This window comes from Diorhabda sublineata, chromosome X (assembly GCF_026230105.1).
Source record: "Diorhabda sublineata isolate icDioSubl1.1 chromosome X, icDioSubl1.1, whole genome shotgun sequence".
NCBI lineage: Eukaryota > Metazoa > Arthropoda > Insecta > Coleoptera > Chrysomelidae > Diorhabda > Diorhabda sublineata.
The window spans coordinates 22,051,565-22,077,571 of NC_079485.1; the positions used below are offsets into that span (position 1 = coordinate 22,051,565).

Below are 26,007 nucleotides of genomic sequence, written 5' to 3' on the forward strand. Positions count from 1 at the left end.
ACAATACTCAGTTACAAACTCTTTTCCAAAGTACTATAAGTTGATTAACTCGAATAGGATTTGAATACATACGGTTTTAATACATAGCAACAAATATTTTTTGTACAAGCAAATACAAAGTATTGATATGATATCCTGCAAAAATATCAAGAATTCGAATTTAAATCAAAAAGTTGATGCCTTTGGAATTCTAAAAAGGAAAATTGTCCATCTACTGAGCTTTATTAATAGAACAATTTGCGTTTTGATATTTTGTTGCTTCGAAAATTGGAAATGGGATTAGATGGCATGTTTATCCATCACCTTGAAAAATCGCATTGCTGGTGTATATTATCCTCTTGTTTTAGTTCTGAAATTATTCTTTCAGAATACAAAATTGAATTCCTATTCAGATTTTTATTTCAGTTATCTATTCCCAAATTTGATCTCAAAATGGGTTTCAAAATGCGGAAGCCCACAAATTTTAACAATAAATTGTAGTTTGAAGTTAAAACAACTATCAAGAAAAATAAATTAAAATTTTTGATTAAATTGACTATGAAATGAAATCGTTACTGCCAATTGGTATTAAATATTTGATGAAAATTGGAAAGATTATGTGTAAATATAAAAAAAATGTAAATTATCCAAATATAAAATGAAATATTGATGGAATTTAATTATAAAATGCAGATATAATTATGACAATGTCACAATTTCCCTCGAGCTGTATAAAATTGAATTAAATAAAATCTCATCTAGACAGAGTGTGATAAAATTCTATTTATTTTTAAAACGGGTAATTCGAACAATATCAAATTAAAGATAATCGTACTTTGGGATATAAGATAGCAGATTTCATATTAGTAACTTTATCTTCTGTTGCAGTGGTTGTTGTAGATATTTAGGGATTTTTTCTAGCTATGTGAAATATCGAAAAGATTTCAATCCATACGAATCACAGAAATCGTCACATTAATCTCATTAACAAAACGTTTAATCTGTTTCTATTCCAATGCTTTCAATAGAAGTCAGATGGATTTTATACTAGTTTGGAGCGAAAACAGCAGCTTATCTCTAAGCAATGACGGCTCTGTGTGGAAAATTTTAGGTGTTCTGAGATTTTTTAAAAGTTTAGTCGTCTTTTTCAAATTTCTATCGATTTTATCGGATTCCATACTTCCATACTACTTTACATCTTACACTTAAGTTTGTATTTATTCTACTTTACTACATCATTTAAATTTTCTTTGGAAGAAAATTCGCAATATTTCCATTTTTAAAAAAGTCTTGAACAACTTGAATAAATTTAACACTTCTACTAACTTAACCATGTTGTCAGATTGTTTAGTAAACTAAGTTAAGAATCAAGACTCATTTAGGAATGTACCAATTACCTTAAAATTTAATAAAATCAATAATCTTTGATAATATATATCTATATATATATATATATATATATATATATATATATATACAGAATCTATTTGAGCCCTAATATTGATTAATACTAATAACACATATTACATGCAATTATTTAGATAGATTTTGGAAACTATTTTCATCTAAGCTTCATCATCAACAAAAAGTTAATAGGGAAAACAATATATTACGTATGCGATTACAACCACGAATCCAATCTTTTTGGCATAAATAAATTAGGGAAATTTTATATGATAATATTTGGTAATGACCTATCTTTGGTTTTCAATTCTATCCATTGAATATTTACAAAAACACTTATTTAAAACAATTTTCATACTGCACAAAATCACATACACTCTATTATAATATATTTTTATACTTATTGTATTATACTATCATATATAGTTATTTAGTTAAAATAGTCGTTTGCAAAATCGTGATGAAAAACTATTCACTCGGCATCTATTCCCTGTATTACTGTAGTGCTGGTCTGAATGCAGCGAACGTTACCAGTTAAACACTAAGCTGTTTCAAAGTCCCAAATATACAACGTGGGTCATAGTAGGTCATGAAAAAGCAGGTAGAACAAATCGTGTATCCAGATGAATAATAATATAGCAACAAAGTGAATCGGTATGTAGGTGGATTATACAACAGTTTCACTATTTTCAAGGTATTATAAAGCGAGTGCGGGGTATTTGAATAAGTAATATAGAATTCTGTTTTATTTTGGATTATTATTGTTATGCGAAAGACTTATGCACTACTCAACTTAGGGCCGGTATTATTTATCTATCCCGGATACAAAGTATCAAAAGTATTAGGCTCGGTTCACATAATGAGCTTACGCACTAAGTGGCAAGTATTCAATGTTACAGCCTTCTGGATGTCGGTGAAGATATTTTTTGGTAATCCCAGTTTGGCCATGCTATCATGTAAGGCCTTAGGCACGACGGCGGCTGATGACATAATAACTGGGACTATTTCCATATTTTCACCCTGCTACAACTGTTTAATCTCCATTGCGAGACCCGCGTATTTGGCCAGTTTCTCCTGGTGTTCGTTGAGAACGTTATGAGTATTCGATATAGCTACATCGACAAGGAGGACTAAATTGACTCTTCTATCAAGTACCACGCTATCAGATCTGTTATTTTTTGTTATCTGACGGTGATAATGGACCTATCGTAGCCTAAAATTGTCATTTTCGAGCACCTTCTACGGCTTGTACTTGTAATACGGTGTGGTGTATAAGTATTGAGAAGACCGATCTGGTTGGCCAATTTCTGGTGGATGATATTGCACACTTGGTTATGCCGGTATAGATAGTCGATATTAGCTAACACACTACAAGCATATGTTATATATTGAATGGACTTTGATGTTTGTTGTCACTTTCTGCATTTGTCAGATTGAGTGTTCGGATCTCTAATAACAATTTTCTTGTAGTTAATTGTGTTAATAATTTGATACTAGATAGCCATCATGTAGCCTTCAGTCGATGGATAGAGATTTCTGCTAGTATGCGTCCCTGTCAACATGCGGCTGGTTGAGGTCGTGATGATATCTACAGTCTAGTGCCTTTCGTGACCACTGTTCCAGCTTCTCGGTGTGAATACTTTATTCAAGTCAGTGCCTGGCGAAGTGAAGTTGAGGGAAAAGTAATCCTTATCCGCTTTGGATACGATCCGATGTAGGGCTGAGGTTTCTGATTTCCTATGAAAGAATTTACGAGGAAAAGGAAAACATCATGAACACTGTTGACAGTAATCACTTACTTCTATTCTTGAGCTAACTGGGGAGCTAGTCGCCTAAACCTTGTAATTATAGGGGACCTGTTGGCAGGTTTTGGGGTTTTGGCGCACGTGGGAAGTATATTATTGGCGGGAGGGGTGATAAATCTGCAGAGATCGGCGTCTTGAGCGCTTTTAGAGAAAATGTTGTTGATGGCCGGAGTGGCATTGGAACGAAGTGGATGAAGAAGGTTCTGTTAGGCTGCTTTGCTCTAACGGAAATACGTCGATTTATCTGACCAATATAATAACGGTAGCAATCTGAGCAGGGGATTACATACTTTCCACTCCGCTCCTTTAAGTTCTGTCTGAACACATGGGATGATAGCCCGAGATTGCCCTTAACTTGGAAACACCTTCTTCATCTACTTCGTTCCAATGCCACTCCGGCCAACAACAACATTTCCTCTAAAACCCCCTAGAAGTCGATCTCCGTCTATTTATTACCCCTACCGCCAATAATATACTCCCACGTGCGTCAGCAGTAAGTTTGTTATCGTCAACAGTGTTCTTGATGCTTTCCATTTCCTCGGTGAAATTCCAAGGAGTAGGCAGATTGAGGCCTTAGAATCAAGCGAAAAAAAAGTGGTGATTCGTGCGTGGAGTAGGCAGACTGGAACCTCGGAATCGGATCACTTCTTACCAATGAACGAATAATAATAAATGTTCTTCCAGTACCTCTGATAGCATATCAACGTATCTCCTGCCTGTTAAAGTACCTTCATAAAAAACTGGCCCAACTATTTTGCTACCAATTAAACCACACCATACATTAATAATGAATTGTGTCTGCTGATTTCTTGGATGAGCAATAAATAAATTTTCTCGACACCAATAGTGCATGTCCTCACGATTAAACATGTCCCTATTTGAAAAATTTGCCTCGTCGGTCCATAAAATGGATTTTAAAAAATGGCAGTTCTGCTCACATATTTTTACAAACCATTGAGAAAAGATCAATCTTCTTTCATTAACACCGGGTAGTGATGTTTGCACTGGTCGGTACTTGTAGGGCATAAACTTGAATTTTGTGAGAATTCTCCAAATTGTAGATAAACTTAAAACCACTCTCCCTTGCCAAATCTCTGGTTGAATTATTTACACATTTACTTTTACTTGTTCACTTCTTATGAATTGTTTCTCAGTTGCCACCTTTACAACAACAGTTTCGTTATTTCTGAATTTTCTATACAACTTAAGAAAATATCTTCTGTCTGGCTGATCACGTTCGGGATACATTTGACCATATCGTTCCACGCATTTCTCCAAATGCGTAAACACCATTTTATAAACTTATAGTTTCAGCAGTGTAGTCCTCTAATGCATGAAATGATGTTTTTTGTTTGACGTACACCGCCAACTTGTCAAAAAGATAAATATCTACAGCCAACTTGTTAGAAAGATGAATAGGCTAATTATTGAATTGTTTAAAAGCATCACTGACTAGCCGTGTCAGCATTTAGGCTGAAATACGAGTTTTTTGTAATCGATACGTTTGTTGACCGTTTTTATATTTACTGTTTAGTTTTTTGTTTATGTGTATGTTTTGCTAACGACAAGAATGACACTCTGTTCTTGTTTAAAGAGGTCTAAAAAGTGTATCGTATTTTTACTAGAGTCAGTCGGTTATTTGCTTTTCTTGTAAACGTTCGAGTTACGAGTTTTAATTAAAGTATTCAGTTTTCACGAGTTTATTATTTACTTCACCTGATCCACTTAAAATTTTACAACAGGTTATGGGCCCAGGTGTGTAGTGGAAGTAAATAATTGTTCGGTTTTTTTTTTCGGTGTAACGGAAAAGTGAAGTGCGGGTGCGACTGAGTAAAAACTAAGTGCATTCGGCTATCGTTCGCCGGTCAAGTTTGCCATAATGGAAATTGAAAAACCGAAAATAGATAAACTGCGTGATGCTGACAATTGGTCGCAGTGGCGGTTTGTGATGCAAACGCTATTGGACAGTGACAACTCGTTAGAAGGGACAGAACAACGGCCAACTGAAGGAGTTACGGACTACCAGAATATACTTAGAAAATGGATCAAAAGAGAGAAACTTACCCGTAAGTTGATTGTCACAACAATTGAAACAAAACCCTTGCAGTTAATTATGAATTGTACAACGGCTAATGAAATGTGGTCAAAACTGCACAGTGTTTACGATCTTAAATCCGAAGAGAGCCTTGCGTTGGTACAAAAGCAATTTTTTGAATTTAAGTGGAGTCATGATGGTAGTATTGCGCATCACATATCAAGTCTTGAGCAGCTGGCAAACAAGATGGATAAGTTGGGTGGTAAGATACCGGAATCTATGTTGATAACGAGAATACTCTCCACATTACCACCTAAATTCAATTTCTTTCACAGTGCTTGGGATTCCACAGAACAAAGCAAACGTACTTTAGAAAATTTGACAACAAGACTACTAACTGAAGAACTAATATTTGGAAGTCAAGAAAATGTTGAAGATGAGTCTAAAGTAGCGGTAGTTTCAGGAAAGTTTGCTGGAAAGAAAAATCATTTCGGGAAGTCATCTTCAGCTGATTCTGTGACGCGTTGTTCGTTATGCCGCAAAAACAACCACACGTTTAAAGACTGTCGGGGTTGTTTTTCGTGTGGCTCCAAAAAACATTTATTAAAGGACTGTCCAAATAAAGGTAAAGGCTCGTCAAGTAAAAAGAGAGAAGCCTTTGTTGGGGATACTACCGGGAGTGGACAAAATCATTGGCTCATTGATTCTGGAGCTTCGTAGCATATGACAAATCGACGGACGTGGTTTGTAAATTTTAAAGAATTTGCAAAACCAAATATGGTTTATGTAGGCAATGGTGCCGCCGTGGAAGTGGTAACATTGATATGGGGACATTTGTAAACGGTGAGTGGTGCCCAGGAACTTTATGTGACGTCCTGTATACTCCGGAAATGTCGAAAAATTTATTTTCGGTTCGCGTAGACGCTAAAAAGGGTATCGATTTCACTCTGACGCATAATGGTACTCAATGTACATTTCGTAGAGGTAAAAAATTGGTGGCTGTCGGTATCGAAGCGGGTAACTTATATCGACTTTTAATGCGAGTGATTTCGCTGGATAATGCTTCTGCCGCGTCTGTGGATGATCAACTGCAACTTTGGCATGAACGGTTATGTCATCAAAATAAACGACACGTGCAGATGGTTATGAAAAATCGCGGAGTTGAACTTAAGTTAAACAATGAGTTGTGTGATGCGTGCGCGTTCGGTAAACATCACAGACTCAAGTTCGGTACACGTGAGAATATTGCATCACAACCGCGTGCAATTATTCATTCGGACGTGTGCGGACCGATCCAAGTGGAAAGTCCAGGTAAGAAAAGATATTATGTACTTTTCAAAGACGATTACAGTAATTATCGGACTGTTTATTTTCTTCGTGAAAAATCGGAGGTCAAATACAAAATTGAACTTTTTTGCGCAGAAATTAAAACACGCTTTGGTAGAGACATCATTGAAATGCGTACAGATGGTGGGGGCGAATATGTGAATAAGTAGGTTGAAGATTTCCTGAACAAACGAGGTATTAAACATACAATAACAACTCCTTACTGCCCGGAGCAAAATGGAAGTGCCGAACGAGAAAATCGTACCTTAATGGAAGCAGCAGACCAACCAAAATCAAAGATCAAAGCCCATATGAATTATGGTTTGCTGAGAAACCCAGAATTGGTAACCTAAAAGTTTTTGGTACGGATTATTTTGTCCACATACCTGTACAAAAACGTAGAAAACTGGACAAAAAGGCATTGAAAGGCATATTTGTCGGATATCTTGAACATCTTGATGGGTATCGTGTTTGGGGTTCGGAAAAACATGATGTGGTATTAAGTCATGATGTGATTTTTAAGGAGGAGAAAATAGTTTTAAAATCAACTCAATTTGAGAATACATCAGAAGAAAATCACGATGAAGATCAGATACAAGAAATGTTGCAAGAGCCAGAAGAAGTTTTGGAAAAGGTGTCTTCAGAAACTACAACACGTTAGGTACGTCCCAGGGATAAAATCAATGCTCCAGATTATTACGGTATTCCTGTAGCGAGGGTTGCTCAGAGTGAGCCAGAAAGCTTCGAGAAGGCGGTTTCATCAGAACATTCGACTGAATGGTTACGTGCTATGCAAGAAGAAATGAGCTCCCTGCAACAAAATGACACGTGGTTGTTAGTTGAAAGACCTCCTGACAAAAAGGTAATTGGAAATCGTTGGGTTTTTCGTATCAAGTATAAAGAGAATGGTGAAATTGAGCGGTTTAAGGCGCGTCTTGTCGTAAAGGGTTGTGCGCAGAAAACCGGGATAGACTTTAATGAAACTTTCAGTCCCGTGGCTCGTTTTGAGACTATTCGTGTTGTGTTAAGTTTTGCTGCTATGGAGAAGCTTCATCTACGACAGTTCGACATCAAGACAGCTTTCCTGTATGGAGATCTTGAGGGGGAAATTTTCTATGACATAAAATGTAATAATTAGATACTCAATGAATCAACAAAACAATGATTAGGTTCAGTTAGGTAAAAGTGAATTCTCAATATCATAACATCAAACTCTCCATGATTCAATATGAATCGCTTTGAATAATGAGTGAATCATTAATACAATAAAGACCAGTATATGGCAATCCTTATATCTATCAAAACAGTTTGAAGGATGTCTGATAACTTCATTTCTTGATTAAAATTATTGCTTTTAAGTAATACTTTTTGTTTTATATTAATTATGAATTCTGCTCTCATTTCTTATTACAACAATAATATGAATTTGTGATGTTTTTTGAAAAGATAACCTCGACATCAGGTAATTTAAGTATGCTAAGGAATGTCAACAAACACTGAGAGATATCTCTTTCGATTATTAGGTTTCTGACATGGTGTCATAGTAACTTGAAACTATGTAATGAAAATTTGAGTTATCTCGAAAATATTCTCGAAATACATCGAGACGTTACTACTGAGAAAACCATAACATATATAGGGTGGATCACGACTAACGGGACGGAGGTTTATAGTGAAACGGCCAAACCATACGAAATTTTGATATGAGACGGGGTGGAGTAAACACTTAAGATCGTACAGACTGAAACAACCAGAAAAATCTCATTCTGCTAAACATCTACTCGACACAAATCATCCACTAAACCTTATACAGAACTAGAAGTACTACATACATACATAAGAAACAGGAATTAGATTAGAAGACACTTTAGATATGGAACCCACAATACGAAGTCATCAACGAACATATCAATCTATAAAATTGCTTTCTCAAGTCGTAATTGTAAAGATCAGCAGATGATAGTTTTTCTGCTTTCCTATATCATTGCATTGTGATTTAATTCAAGTAGAAAATACGTAATTTGAAATTGACAGAGTTTGACATGTAGATATAACAAATTATATTTTGAATGATATTTATTCGTCGTCTACATCGTAATTATACTAGTTGTCACACAAAAAAGGAGATAACTTGGCTAGATGTATTGCAAGGTGTGTTATTTATTTTATTCAAATAACTAATATCTATTACGGAACCATCAGGGAGGTTTTCTAAATGTTGTTCTACATAACTGCCCAAAATTGCATTCAAAGATTGTTCAGACATTAATTTAGTCAATTCTCCAGTCCGAAACTGTTGATTGAATATTGATGCTAATTTTCAGACTGCTCCACGACCACCAGTGATTCTATCTTACTCAGAACGTCAACTATCGTCTCCAGTACTTATCCCTCTTATAATATATAGTATTGACGACTTCAAATTATCAATGGAAAAGAAGGAATCGTTTTTATATTGAAAATGCATTTCTGAACTTTTATTTATTAAAAAGGAGATTACAAGTGTGGAAATACCGTGAGATTTAAAAACAATGTATTATTAGTTTGACATTACTCGTTAATCATTTAGATTTGTCTGTAAGTCATTTTGCACTTTCCTAGCTAATACCACGCCGAACATTGAATTACATCCACAACGAAGAGCGTGAAGCCGATCGACCGACAATCAAGACAGACATCTCAATGTTTCGCAATTGCAAGGAGAGAGGTATAGCCACCGACTAGTTTCGACCTTGTTATGATCTCATCAGGATGGCATAATACTCTCTCGTCTGGTACCCCTAAACCAGACTGAAAATTACGATGTTACCCTTTGCTTGGATAAAATTCCGCACGAATGTGTCGGTTTATAAACCTCTCTCCTTGCAATTGCGAAACATTGAGATGTCTGTCTCGACGGTCGGTCGCTCTTCTTTGTGGATGTAATTCAATGTTCATGTGGTATTAGCCAGGAAAGTAGTGTAGTTGTTTTCCACTTCGAGGAACGGCCAGAGCGTTATTCCGATAATATTTTTTCGGAATACATTGAGGTGTCACCACCAAAAACTCCCTGACATCTACATGACACCTCTGAGGAAATTTTGAAATGTTTTTCATAATAAAATATTTTTTTTTATTTTGTACAATATAATGACGTATGTATTGTATTCACAAGATGTCACCACCAATTAGCTGGAAACTGTTTTCATGCCCTTACGCTTAATTTAACAGGTTGTAACTTTAACATTTTCAGCAAATATCGCACGAAAATTTGCACAAAACAATATATTTTACACGCATTCTCTGTGTTCTTATTAAATATATATTAAATAGAATCTAATAGACATATCAAACATATACACAAAATAAAATCCCAAATTCATATCCATAATTAACTAGATAGACAAATGTCCGAAGAAATCTATCTATTATTGTAAAAGTCATGGTAATTTGATATCTTTATCATGATAAATAATCTACATAATATTAGGAAATTTTTGAGTACACATACCGTCTTTCTCCTGAGCTAATGCTAGGCTCATAATTAGTTTGTTTCGTTTACGTCTTGACATTTTGACTGCTTGCAACACTATTAAAAACTACGAAAAGATTTTCTGCTTGTCTCCGTGAATGATGTTACGACGCCATGCCAACCCTTTACGAAGCTTATCGAAAAAAGGGCGCCAATTATTATTAACGTAGAGATACTCTAGAGAAGTCGTCCATCCCGTTAAATGTATAAGTATGTAAATATAAATACAGTGAGTATTGGATACACGGGGCGCGAAAAGTTATTAGAAGTTTTTAAGGTTTTTAGATCTGAGTAATTTTTCATAAATGACTAATTGATAATAAAGAACTGTCACCATATTTATTATACAGAATGGTTGGGTCAGACGTTAAAAGCAAAAAACCTGAGTTGAAGAGCAGCATTATAAAACTACAAGCATAAATTACTAACCCTTGACAGAGCAACAAAAATGATCAGAATAATTTGTAAGAGTATCAATAAAAGTAGAAGAAACAAATGTCAATGAGATATTGTTTACTGGTTCTTCGATCCTAGGTTCAGTTTATGCCAAATTTATCATCAGTTCGTAATCAGTCAATATTAAATTCTGCTTTATTTCCCAATTCTAACCATATGAACTTGATAATGGTTTACACCGGGTGTTTCAAAACATTTGACCAGTTTTCCGTAAAAATTTCAACGCCATTTATTTTTTGGAATACATAGTTCAAAATTATCTTTCCACAATAATGTTAGGATAAAAGTATGTGAAAAAAGAGAAAAGTTTCAATACATCTGTAACATTATAAGAGGTAGGTATATGAGACTAATGTTTGTTAAAATAGGAACTCAATACTATACAGATAAAGTTACATTTCATGTACTAGCAAATAGTGAAGATACCAATATGAGAGTCCCAAAGAATCAGTTACAGCTTATTGCAATTACAAAGACACGATAAAATTATTCTGAGGAGAGAACTTCTTGCAAAAAATAGCAGCTGTGTTACTCGGTAACGAGTGGACAATTCATGAAAGTAGATATGCGAACAGTCACAAATTTACATTATTTGTTCTACAACAAATTTTCATTTCGCAGTCAGACTAGGTGGTCTGTAAACGTAGATGGGAGCATTCCAAGTGGATTCGTAATAGGACCCTATTTTATTGAAAAATCGGCAAATGGATAGAGTTTCAAGTCGTTTACTGCTACTTCTTAAGGCTTATCAATTTCAAAGAAGGAGTTATCCTTTTTCGAAAGTGAAACTCCATTTTTCTTCTTTAAATGGCGTCGAATAGCTTGATGCATTTATATCAGCATATTATGAAAATCAGCTAGACACAGCAAGTATCATTAAGGGCCCTAATCAAATGGTTCATAGGTGGAAGTTTCATAAACAACATTTAAATAGTACAAAAACTATACAGTTCAGAGTTTTTAGGTTTCGGTATAAGTTATGGGCCAATTCAATCTAAAAGAAGAGCCACATTGTTCAAATTTGGCAGAATGAAATACAGGATGACTCAAAAATGTGAAACTGTTGTAGAGAGTTTGTTGTTCTTCTGTACATGTATATACTTTTCAAAACGAGGTTCGAGTTTTACAAATCTTTAAGTTGGAGTGGGCCTAAAAACCTTTATCTACGACAGAATATTTGGGTTGTGCGTTTCAAAGTACAGAAGGTGGTGACCTGCATACGACTTTCACGAGGAACTAGTGGAATACCGTATATGGAATATGAAAAAATATTTCTTGTTACGATGGCAAATTGCAACAAATTGAAATCTAAGATACAAAATGTCTCATGTGAAAAATTCAACTTTGTTCTAATAAGACGTTATTGAACAATTGTAATCAATTTCAAAACATGCTGAAATTGTATTCAAATACATTCAAAAAAATTGAAAAGGAACAGCTGTTCAAAAGTTGAAGATATTGATAGAGTTAAGAATATTTATTTAATCAGATTTTAAAAGCTGAAACAAAATTTTATGGTACAAGAGAATATATTTGTTAACTGTTGAATACCAAAAATCATAAAATCGTTTCTCATCTCTTTGAATAATGAAAATTAGATAAAGTGCTGAAATAAAAGAATAAAACAAAGGAATTCTTCAAGGGATTTAATGAAAAGGAATGTTTCAACAACAGCTAATATTCAGGTCGAGGATCATGCTCGCCAATGGTATTTTATCCATTTTATCCCAAGCATGCTCTATGGCATTCCCATCTCTTTTGAAATCACTCAATCTGGATGTGGTCTCGCATATCATTATTAAAGAACTACCCATCTTTGTATTAGCATCACGGATTCTTCTTTCATCTTTAAGATCAATAAACCAATGAAAATTCTTCTTCCTACGATTTTTTAAGCATAACGAAGATTTGCAGTTGGATAACTATCATCAATATTGTTTGTTTGGGTCCTTTTTCGTCTGTCTGTGTTTAGCCCGCTTGTAATAGCCCGAGGAGACTCTTTAATAGTTATTTTTTTCTTAGTATTATCAAAATCAGCCAAAAAATTTGTTCAGCTATTCAATATTTTTATAAAATAAAAAAATAAAAATAAGCAATTCTGGATGCAGGTTGCTTATCATAGATCACAAAAATGGAATAGAGAAATTTCCAAAAAACAGCACCAAAATAAAACTAACGTTTATTCTGAGACATCGACAACAGAAGGGTTTCTGTGATCTACCATATTGGTGACTCTGAAATAATGTCCAGTTTTTTAGTTTTTTAATCAGCTCTTAAATGTTCGGAGAGTTTTGAATGTTGTTTCGAATAGTCAGTAAAAAATTAGATTTGAATTGGCACCTTTTGCTTATAAGCTTCAATACGGATCTCTGAATATGATCACAATTTTAAACTAAAATGGTTAATTTTTTGGTTCGTCCCAAACATACTTGCGACATGTAGCGATACGTTCGAATAAATAATAATCAAATTATGCTCAAACAACTCATAGAAATGGATATATGTAAATGACCAAGAAAGCAAAATGCATTTAAATCACCATACACTTTGGCGTAACCAATACGTTGATTCTAAATATATTTTTTAAGATGCCACTTCCTCCGTTACAAGTATAACATTCATATACGGCCATCAAATCTGCAGAATGAAAGTTATTTAATAAACTCAAATATATCTATTTCAACGTTGCCAAATTATCAATTATTATATATATATATATATATATATATATATATATATATATATATATATATTTATATATATATACAGTGCTTTTCAGATAAAAGTATCCACCTTTAATAACTTTTGTAATACTGGTATTTAGAAAAAATCCAAAAACACGTCAATTTATGTTGGAAGGGGCAAGCATTATGGCTTATTTAAACTTACTGGAAAAGCCACCCCCTCACCCCTAGCAGCATCCCCTTTATTTTTTTAAATTACTTGTCATATTTTTTATGTAAAATTTGGATACTCCTCTTTGAGCTGATTTCAAAAATGTATAATACTTGTAGGTTAAAGTGCTTAGTTTATGAGATAAACAATTTTTCTTTTAAGAGCACAAATTTTACTTATTATTTACTTTCACCTTATTTGCCTGTACTAAAATGGGTTGTACAACAGTTCAAACTCTTTAATCTTTTTAACTGTGCTATTTATTATGAAGTTACAATAAGTGTTCAAAATGAGTACCATTCACTTCCATACAATGGTATAATCCATTTTGAAATGCCTCTCTGACATTGCTTAATACGGCTGGATTTAATTGTCGACATTCATTTTCTATCCTCTCTCGTAAATCATCCAGAGATTCTGGTTGGGTAGCATAAACTTTTGTTTTTAAATACCCCCATAAAAAGAAGTCTAGGGGTGTTAAATCCGGTGACCTAGGTGGCCACTCCATCATCTGCCCCCTTCTACCTATCCAACGAGCGGGGAATGTTTCGTTTAAAAATTGTCGGACAGGCATAGCATAGTGTGGGGGAGCTCCGTCTTGTTGAAATACCAGTAAATCTTTGGAAAGGTTATCATGATTATCTATTATTGTTGTAATACGTGGGTCAACCCCTTCCCTGAATAACTCAAGATATGATTGACCATTTAAATTTCCGTTGATGAAGAAAGGTCCGACAATGTGGTCACCTAGGATACCACACCAAACGTTTAACTTTTGGGGATGTTGTGTATGGAATTCACGCATAATATGTGGATCACTTTCAGCCCAATATCTACAATTATGCCTACTTACTAAGCCATTTAATGACCATGAGCATTCATCAGAAAAGCAAATATTGTTTAACAATTGTGGATTGTTATTGATAATTTGCGTCATTGATTCGCAAAACTCTAGACGACGATCAAAATCATCTTCATTCAATTCGTGCACCAACTTAACTTTGTATGGGTGGTACTTGAATTTATGTAGAACTCGGAAAACTGTAGAAGATGAAACACCGATCGCTCTACTTATTGTTGACAACGATTGGGGTTGTTGAGCCTCTAAGCTGACTTGCCCTAAAATTGCCACTTGGATTGCTTCGTTATTTACGAGTCCCTCTCGCTTATGCACTTTATTGCAAACAGACCCGGTTGTGGTAAATTTCTCCATCAGTTGAATTACATACTTATGAGTTGCATGTCTTCCGTCATGTAATTCGTTAAATATTCTAGCAGCAGCTCTTGCACAATTATTATTTTGGTAGTACAAACCAACAATTTCAATTCTTTCTTGCAAAGAGTAAACCATTTCAGAGAAACAAAATAAATAATGTATCAAATTACACTATCAATAGTGACTACAAATTCTAGTTGACAATGTCAAACTTTAATAAAAAGTAGAGTTTTTTGTTGTTTGGATTTTTTAAGTAGAATAAATAGCACAGTTAAAAAGATTAAAGAGTTTGAACTGTTGTACAACCCATTTTAGTACAGGCAAATAAGGTGAAAGTAAATAATAAGTAAAATTTGTGCTCTTAAAAGAAAAATTTTTTATCTCATAAACTAACCACTTTAACCTACAAGAATTATACATTTTTGAAATCAGCTCAAAGAGGAGTATCCAAATTTTACATAAAAAATATGAAAAGTAATTTAAAAAAATAAAGGTGCTGCTAGGGGTGAGGGGGTGGCTTTTCCAGTAAGTTTAAATAAGCCATAATGCTTGCCCCTTCCAACATAAATTGACGTGTTTTTGGATTTTTTCTAAATACCAGTATTACAAAAGTTATTAAAGGTGGATACTTTTATCTGAAAAGCACTGTGTATATATATATATATATATATATATATATATATATATATATATATATATATATATATGAATTCTTTGCCAACTATATTATGAGCGGTTTCTTATAGGGAATGGTACAATGAAACACCAAAGTGGACTAATTTTAATATATTTTCGAATACTTATGTATTCATCGTCTGGGAAATAATCAAGAATTGTATCAATTCTTGTAAAAATTTTTGAGGGTTTAATATTCAATATTCAAATTGACATTGATAGAAATATTCCTATTGATACTTCCTTCATTTATTAGATTGAGTGTTTTATTCGTATTAATAATTTAATTTTGGATAGTCATCATGAAGCCTCCAGTCTCAGGAAACAGATTTCCGCTAGTAAGCCATCTGTTTGAAGGTTCTTTGTCAATATGCGGCTGGTTGAATAATCCTTATCCACCGTGGATATAATCCGATGTAGGACTGAGGTTTCTGATTTCCCGTGAAAGAATTCAGGTAGTTTCATTACCTGTTGAGAGTGCAGGTTAACAAGCTCGATCAAGCTTCTCCAATCTTCTTTTCGTTGTAATGTTATTATAAAAATGGATCAATTCGGGTGGTGGTTGTTGTTCCCTTTATAATCGTTGCTCGTGTTAATCTCTGAATCCGCTCTAGCTCTGTTTTCGACCAGTTTTGGTTTCCAAAAGAGTACGTTAAAACGGCCGGATCATTGGTATTGATTGAAGTTTTCTACATTTAGTCCGGACTCAGGTGACTCCACTCTTTTGGTGTTTTTATCCTGGATTCTAGTTTTTACCTGCTAGTATAGCTTAGCATGTTGGAATTCTAGGTATTTGTATGTTTGTCCCCTATAAGATATCTTTGTTGGGCAGTTGCATATTTCCATTCATTGATAGCATCCATATAGAGAAGATGGAAGATAGTACAGTTGGTGTCTTTGTTAGCTCTAATGTTGAATCCGTACTTTGTATCATTAAACATGGTAGATAAAAGATTCATTGCAAGACAGAACCACAACGGACTCGACGAGTCGCCCAGGTGTATTTCCCTACGAACGGATATTCTGTTAGTGCTAGGGAAGTTTTGACCGATTTTCTAATGTAGGTTTGTTCGCCATCCCTCCATCGTTGTTGAAAGGAAGTTTACAATAGTCGGGTGGACTTTGTAAATCTGCAAGACTTTCACAAGCAGAAATGAGGTACACTATCAAACGCTTTTTTGTAATTCACGAAAGCAATGTGTATATTCGGGTGATCTTTCTGTGCTTGCCGAAGATTCACAGAGTCCACAAGTTGTTTTTTGCATCTTTGGTGACCTCTTCTGCAACTTTTCTGTTCCTCTGCTTATATATTATTTTCCTCGACGTGCCTATAAATTATATTAGTGATGCAATCTGTAAGTAATTCATATAAAGTGGAAAGGCACGTTATAGGTCTGTACTGAGTGGAGTCATCCGTCTAGGAGCTCTCTGGAAGCAAATGAGTGGAACCCAGTGCTATCTTGCTATCTTCAGGGTTCTTTATGAGTTTATAAAATTGCCTTGCTAATCCTCTGTGTACGTTCGAGGATTTCTTATACCAAAAGCTTTGGATATTTCCAACTCCCGGTGCTTTCTAATTGTCGGTATTTCGAGATACGTCAGTGAATTCCTTTGGTGTGATCGCATCTATTCGGCTTGACCATAATGAGAATCAATACTTTTCCAACGTCTGTTTCAATGGGATAGGTTGATTGGTAATTTTATTGGGCATTGCTCCCAGTTTCCTGTAAAATATTTTTTGGTTGCTATGAAAAATGTTATTCTGTTGCTTCTTTTTTGTGCACTCAATGTATAACCTTTTCGCTTTGCTGAAGATCGATATACTCACATAATGTTGTTGTGTGTAGGTGCTGTGTATGATTACCTATTTTCTTGAATATTTTTCTGATTTGGTTTAGAGTGTTTTACTCCGTTAGACGTCCTAGCTCGTTTCTAATGGTATCGATAGAACGTTCTAGGTGACGTTGCAACCAGGGTTTCTTGTTGGTGTTATTGGCACGGATATTTGTCACGTATATTTGCTGATTATGTAAATGAAGTACTGCAACAGCTCCACAATAAATAAGTGAATGTAGCCGCTCGAGTGTATTGTAGTCGGTCCAGAAGCTTCCTATTAATGAGTCGAATCCTGCAATGATATTATTAGAATAGACTCAACTATTAACCAAATGGAAATAAAAACAAATGCTGATTGGGATACCTTTTAATCATGGCACAATCACAGACAGATAAATAAGGATTCATTTAAATTTGTAGACAAACATAACACTCATGTAGGATTTAAAATAGGGACTTTGGGGAGTATTTGTCCAAATTGAAAGGGATTTGATACAATGCTTGATAAACTGCTCTTATTGTATAGATGTAAAAATCCTAAATTCATTGTACATGAAACTAGATAGGTAAAGAAATGCAACTAACAATATTGTGATATTGCAAACCTAGATGTCCATAGCCTTTTCCAACACACAAGATAGTGTTGCTATAGAATATAAATTTGACAGTGCGTTTGACTTAACTTGAAATTAGCAATTATCGGTCAACCAGAAACTAGCTTGTAACAGAATATTCAGAATATCAATCAATGGACAGATTTGTAGTCAGCACACTAATTTGTGAAATCGGAGTTCTCCAAGGATCACTTTTTAATAATACATCATTTTTACTAGCAATTAATGATATATGTTTCTCAATAAGTCAGACAATTAAAAAATTGCTTCATGCATATTATCTTATTCATTACTAAGGAAAAATTTTGTATACCACTAGCAGTTCACTTCGACATGCGGTAAATGAATTAATTGACATATGTCAGTCTATTATTGTTTTGATAGCTATCACTGGAAAAACCAACCCAAATACATTAAATATTGTACAAAACTCTATACTCCATATTATACTCGAATCTAAGTGTATAAAGTTACTGTATCGCGGACCTTAAGAAAGTTTCAATCACTGCGACTTGAGCAATTGCCTTCAACTAACACTATAGGAGTGTCGGTAAATACTTCTTTCCAAATTTTCTCACTTAATACTGCTGTGTATTAGCAATGACAACTGCCGACACATACAAAATCTAATTCTTCATCAGTAATTTCTCCTTAGACAAAAATCTTATCTCCATCAATTAATCTCTTGTAGATATACTAAGATTGAATATCTTCCGATTTTTTAGCAGACTACTACTGATAACACAAAACGTAATTTTTATCTTCTTGCATATTGTAATATTAACTCTGGTAAAATGCATGATGTATTAATCATGTTCCATCAAATGTCGACTTTACTGATTATGAGAAATCTGGCCAAGCGGTTAATAGAGGCTTTGTATTAACTTTGCTTCTAAAGACGTATAGCTAATTGATGACCTTAAACAACACTACAAATAGTAGTTTATTTTCGACTTTTCTTTTTCAGCTCAGTATTAGCTTTATTAGTTCATGACTAATGAGAAGAAATGAAATCGTTAGCAAAATACTCATCTACATTTTTTATTTATTTTATTTTGTAATTTTTGAAAAAAATTTTCACCTATCGATTTTCCTGATCATAGACATATATGATAGCCAAAGATTTATTTTTTTCTATTTTCAATGTAATTAACTCACCAACAACGTTTAGTATCACAAAATAACTCTTCACAGGCTGAGTACTTATTTGGCATTCATAAGTTCCAGCGTCTCTTTTCTGTGCCCATTTAATCTGCAGGGTCCAGTCATCTGTTTCTGGATGATGATTAGCTTGAAATCTTTGATCGCTTGTGTAAGTATAGCTGCCGACGGTTAAGATGTGAATATCCCTATGTCTTATCCATGATACCTAGAAATTGAGAAATAATAACTTATTGTGAAACATATTTTTTATGATAGGGCATTGAATCAACACTCTTTATATAATATTTTGGTCGTTCTTAGAATAGGTATTATTTAGAATAGTAATTTGATTATTTCGCCATTTGATAGTAGAGAAAATATGAAGACCAGTATATTGCAGTAGGAATGTAGAATACACACGATGACCGATCCCTGTGGTCCATTTATGGATCAAAACAATTATTTATTATTACTTCCTATTGCAATTTATTATATATAGACCCAAGCTAGAAACTAACAAGTCTGAATTTGTCACATCTCAGTATCAAAGTAGATGGTGTCCAGTAACATGTGATGGAGCATCCACAACCACAATTAAATATTTGTCTCTGCAATATAAGAGAAAATAAAGGGTTTTAAGAAAAAATAGATATAGAAAGAAAATAAACTTTATTATATTTTTAAATTAAGGACTACAATAATATTTGGCTTGAATTTTGAGGGAAAATCCGACTATTAGATATAAAAAATTGTAACACAAAAACAAATCCTCTCAGAATAACAAAAAATAGTATTTTTTACATAAGACCAATATAACTTAAAGAAAAAAAAATAGTAGGAACATAAAACTTCTGGAAAAAAAATGTCCACAGTCGAACTACACCTTAAATTCTAAGTACAGTCAGGGCACATTGGATTCGCGCACTGCAAACAAATGTATTTTTTGCACGAAGAGCACCTATACGTCGATTTTCTTTTAGTTTAGGTTGACAGTTGACGAGTTTAGGTTGACAAGAAAAACAAGTCTTGGGTGTCTTGACTTCTTCAGCTGGATCTTCAGATGCCGCTGGCTTATCAGAACCAAGTCCTCTTGCCAAACTCATCCTAAGTTCACGAGGCAATCTTAGGTTACAAAATCTTCGCTTCATGTGCTCTAATACTAACTGTCGAGCTAATTTTTTTAATTTTTTATCAGTTTGTCTTCCGACATGTAAATCATGTAAAATATGAGAATTGCCGGAACTTATATCTAAAATCCGGTAAAAAATTGTCATAGGCCAGCGTCTTGATCGGCGGCTGCAATTATATATAGAGCATTTCTTATCTATTTCATCTGAGTCCGAATCTATTCATTGAGTATGATGCATTGATGAAGCCAAAATGACCGCTTTTCCCTTCTTAGGAACATGAGATAATAACGTTGTTTCTTTTGTAAAACCATATAAGGTTGATTTTTCTGGTCTCGTTTTAACAGGCAAGAACTCTGGGGGTATTTCCTTTTTGTTTTTTTACCGTACCAACATAGGTCAATCCTCTCTGTTTAAATGCATCAATTAGTTGTATTGACGTGAACCAATTGTCACACGTTATATTTTTATTACTGCCATGTAACGGTTTACTCAAATGAATCACAGCCTGCGTAGGAACTAAAAACTTTTTTTCTTCATCTGATAATGTTTCTCCATCTGAACCTCTACCACAATAAACATAACAGTTGTAAAAATAACCGTTTTCGGCATCACACATGCACATTAGTTTTAGCCCATACTTAGCAAGCTTCTTTGGCATATATATCATCAAAAATGATCGCCCTCTGAATGGAACTAGCATTTCGTCAACAGTAGCGTATTGACGTATATTATATACCCTCTAGCAATTTGATACAAATTTGTTGAAAATATTCGCTATCGCAGCCAATTTATTAGTCTCCTTTCTCTGTGCTCTGTCAAGTGCATTGTCAAACCGAAGACAGTGAAGCAAGCACAGAAATCTGTTTTTAGACATAACACATCTAAAAACATCTCTTCCGGTACCATCAGTAGCAAATATTAAATCTGCGTCTTCGTGGTTAGATTTGAATACAGCTATGTACATCAATAGGCCAATAAAAGCTTGCAACTCAATAATATCAGTATCCTTTAGTTCTGGGCGATCCTGCTTCGTATATTTACATCTATATTCAGCCAGCTTGTCATTGGTTCTTAGCAAAATCTCCGAAACATCTCGCCATTTAAACATTGTTTCCATAAAGAATAAAGATACTTACCATCATTTTCGGTAAAATTGGAGGTAGGTACTCGGTTAATAATATTATGTTGTGGTGTTCTAACAGATGATCTGTTTGTAGGTGATTTAGACCACTTATATTTATTCTTTCCTCTAAAACATTCCAACCTTGAGAGCGGAACATTTTTATCTGATGACGATGACGGCGCGTCCAAGTGTTCAGGTTGAGTTTCTTCGGTATCAGAAATATCAGTGCTAGTATCTGTATTATGCTAACTGTGCTCCGGACAAAAATCTTCACTAACGTCGTCAACCTCAGATCCGCTGGAATCTTCATCCGCAATCCAGCTCTCAATCACTCGCGTATAATTTGGATTAGACACATTTATACCTATCCGAAGTCTCGCCTTCCTGTTTCAATGTCAACGAGGGCACTGTTCTTGCAGCTACTTAAAAGCTGGGATCGGAATTATGCGGGGAAAGGAGTACAGTAGCAAGTCAAGTGCCTGTCGGGGCCTCTCAGACCGCACGTCGGCACTTAAATGTTAATGTGGAGGATCTCATGCAGTCAACATCGGTTAGTACAGTCAGTGCAGAAATTATTTAGTGAACTGTTGTGATAATTCTGGGTTCGTTACTTTGAAAATGCCTTTGAACAGTAAAGTGAAAAACAAGATTCTGAGTGGACAAAGCAGAGAAATTGTCAACAATGTTTTATGATTTATGCAGACAGAAGCAACGGCAGATGGAATAAGGTTTCCTCTTGCGAAGGTAATAAGTAATGGTAGAAATGTACTAATAATTATTTTTTATCATAGAAGGTTCAAGAACGAGTAGCAGAGACTACAGGTGTATGCGTAAGAACCGCAAGGAAAATTAAATCAGAGATGAAATGAATAGAAGAAGGTGAACAGGAAATGTTTTCAACTCGTGCATAGTTAATTTCCATATCACAGAAAAAATAATTCCTACTCTCAGGGTAATTCATAGATAGCGATATGGACTATCAGGCCTGCAAAGAGTATTTGAGAAAAAACATTCATAAACTTGGATTTCGATGGAGGAAGGTGAAACCGAACAGAAAAATATTAATGGAACGCCTGCCCATTCGACTACTGAGAATAGAAATCTTAAAAAATGCGGACCTACAGAGAAAAGGTCGACCTATTATTTACATGGATGAAACTACATAAATATTCATGCTACACACACGTACCAAAAAGGCTGGAATGATAATACCGGGGATGGTCTAAAAAAACCTGTTAGTATAGGGCAAAGTTTTATTATAATACATGCAGGTGGAGAAAATGGATTTGTGCCTAATGCTTATATAAGATGGAAATCGAATTGCAATACAGGTGATTATCATAATAAGATGAATCTTGATAATTATAAGAAATGGGTGTCAGAACAGATAATGCACCTTATCATAATAAAATGCCAACGACATTGACCAAAAAAGCCGAGATGCAATCATGGTTATCAGAGAGAAATATTCCATTCAATAAAACGATGCTGAAACCTGAATTATATGCACTTATAAAGAGCTATAAGCCAAAATATAAGCGGTATGAAATAGATTAGCTTTTTCTAGCAGCGACGGTGTGCGACTACCACCATATCATCCGGATTTGAATACAATAGAATCGGTTTGGGCCGAACTTAAAGACTATGTTGCAAGTAAAAATGTATCTTTTAATTTTAACGATGTTATACAACAGTGCGACGATTGTTTCAAAGAATTTTCTCCAGAGCAGTGGAAGTCTCTTAGCAAAAGAGCGAAGAAATTTGAGGCCGATTTCATGACGAATGAACCCATAATAGACACTATCGTAGATGATCTGGTTATTGATTTAAATGATGAGGATAGCGACACTGAATCACAACAGGAAGATGAAGATTCTAATCTATAAGGAATCGAAAACCAATTTGAGAATGTGTCAACAGTGGGTGAAAAGTCGTATTATAATCTATAGGCAGTAGTACTCAAAAAATTCTTAAAAATGTTAAATAATCATTTAATCATTAAATAATCATCAATTTGCAGGTTATCCATTTTTCCCAAATACTTGCTCATAATCCGATATGTTTTAATCCTCAACTTTTATTTAAATGAATTTTGACTAGGATTACAATATAGAACATTCAATCAGGTAGAAAGGATATCACTATGTGATGTGACTATTATCCATCTACAATAAATACTCTCTAGTGATTATCATATTATGCATAATTCCTTTAATTATATTCTACTTGCGAATGAATAAGGATTTTGGGATTCCTTTCCTCTACTGTTTTATCGTTATCGTCAACCGATACCAAATTTGTTTCAACGTTGATTCAGGTACTGCAATCAACGGTTTCGACTAAAATTCTTCTCTCGATTGTACTTCCCGGTGAAAGGGCGAAGTCGGTCTTTGTCGTACACCAACTCTCTCTGTTTATCGTTTGCGCATCTCAGAGGCAAAGCTATGTTGGTCGATCTATACATGATATACTTACTGTCAAGATGAACATAAAAAAATTACCTGCAGATACGACAAACTCATTGATAATGTTATTCTTACATATAAACTGTTAATTAATTACGTAATAGATTTTCAACATTGGTATCCTATCAATAAAATGGATAATCGTATTAAATGCATAGAGACAGTAATAGAAGCTTAGAGAAACTGGACAGTTGGGAAAATTATGTCATACTTTTGTGTAATCCGAATTAAGATTGTCCGACATGTCAACCAAATGAAAATAATATTTAGTCGATCAAATGAGTTTCTGAACATAATTCAAATTGGCAACCCTTTCAAAACTTGTCAATGCTACTTTTAATTGAATTTATAATTTTACCTACATTTAAATTGATATTAGCAATTGCACTCATCTGTTAACTAATCGAGACTACTTTTAAAATAAAAATAATTTAACAATAAATAACGTAGTAGTTATGAGAATTTAGAAATTTGGTCATATATAGGGAAAGACTGAAATTGAAAAAATCGGAGTAAACAAAATTGTCAGGGACAAATTGTGCATACTATTTCCTGCTGTAGAATACGATACTACACCTGTGTGCTCATGCTCCTTAATCTGCTAGAGATTTCTATTCTTATATTAAAAAAAAAGGATGAATAAATCAACTTCCAACAGATGTTGGAGTAAATAAAATGATTATTTGGTTAACTTCAATGGAAAAGCTTTTGGAAAATTCAATTCACATGAAAATTGTAATGAAAAATTCACCTGAATCAAATGATATTCATTCAATAAATAATAATGAATCATAAAGAAAACTTCTATTGAACACAAAAAACATGAGAATAATTATAAACAGATAATGATCTAATTAGAATATTATTCAGAAGTTTATAATGTAGGTTATTAGTCATGAGGTGAAGTTTATTGAAACAAGTTTTAGCGTGTGGCATAAATTAACGATTGAATAAAAATTCACACAATACGCGAATAGAATACTATATTTTATTCACGACTATTAAATATATTTGTTAATGATTTTTTTTAAATTATAATAATCGTATAATATGCCAATAATAATCAGGACAGAAATCTATGTATTAATTTCAAAAATATTGGGTATCTAATGTTCCAAGAGGTTGGTTTTTATTAATAGTAATTAATAATCCCTTTTTCCAGTTCAAAATTCATACACTATATTATATACTTTCTTTGACTTTTCTGGAGATAAATTTGATGAGGCAACTTCAGCACCTTTCCCAAGTTCTGGTGACGTCACTTTCATTTTTCATATCCATTTTTAGTTCAGTTTTTCAATATAATTTAACACAAAATATTGAAACACATGATATTTTGACAGGTTTGAGTGAAATTTATATTGTTTCCAAACGTAATTCAATTTATAAATTTTTTCAAAAACTATGGTACATTAAGAAATATATATACGACTAACACATTCAATGTCGCTGATAGCTCAGTGTGAATGTTCATAATCTTCAGACTACAAGTCCCGGGTTAGACTCTGGTCTAGGAAAATTTATTTTTCCAATTTTTTACATTGAAAATATTTAGAATTATAGTCACTGGAAAATGTATCAGTCTTCAAGTCAGACAAAGCTTCGTTGTTTCTTCTCCTTTAAATCAAGATTATTGTGATTATAAATTTTTATATATTATGTTATGATATTTTTAAAAAGTTTCACTTTTTTATAATGATCACTGAGGCAATCTTTAGTTAACTCGACGTCGCCATATTTAGAACGATAAAACTTTAAAAAACAAGGTTCGAACGACTGAACTGAAATCAATTTAAGAGTCACTGTTTTTGCACAAAAAATACTCTTTGTCAATTTCATATTTATTTCCTAATCCATAACCCGACGTGTATCACAACTCCAAAATATTGCTTGGTACTAAATTCATTCATGACTAAAGTAAAAATAAAGCCTGCGCACTTTCTTACAGTTTATGATGCATGTACGGACAACTGTAATACTGTCTTTTTTTACTGTCTAACAATGTTGTTTCCTCCGCTTTTTCAATTTCAAAGTGCCTATGACACAATTTTTCAAGCAGCCTTCTACTAAGTTTTTCGTTGATAAATTATCTTTTTTTAAAAACTGGTGTCGAATGGTTGACAGATGAGTGCAATTCCTAATATCATTTTTCCTGTTTAAACGTAGTTGCTAGGTAATAAGGATAGAAAAAGGTAAGCAGCTGTGGAGTTGTATTTTGCTTACATTCTAAACTTTACACTGTAGTCTGTTTTACTTGGTAAACCCTCTGACGAAAATAAAGAAAAATATAAATTCAATTAAAATTGACCTTGACAATTTTTGAGAGGGCAGCCTAATTGAATTATGATAAGGAACTCTTTCATTCTCTAAAAGTTTATTTTCCTCATGTTGACA

The 26,007-nt window shown here is 33.9% G+C and overlaps 1 protein-coding gene across 2 annotated transcripts in view; it reads right to left on the reverse strand.

Moving 5' to 3' along the window:
- The window catches only part of LOC130451353 (junctional adhesion molecule A), a 151,216-nt gene that overhangs the window by 44,115 nt on the left and 81,094 nt on the right, over positions 1-26,007 (reverse strand). For both annotated transcript variants that reach the window (XM_056790318.1, XM_056790319.1), the window contains exon 3: positions 18,911-19,121. In XM_056790318.1, coding sequence (XP_056646296.1) covers positions 18,911-19,121 — 211 coding nt within the window. The remainder of the gene's footprint in view (positions 1-18,910; positions 19,122-26,007) is intronic.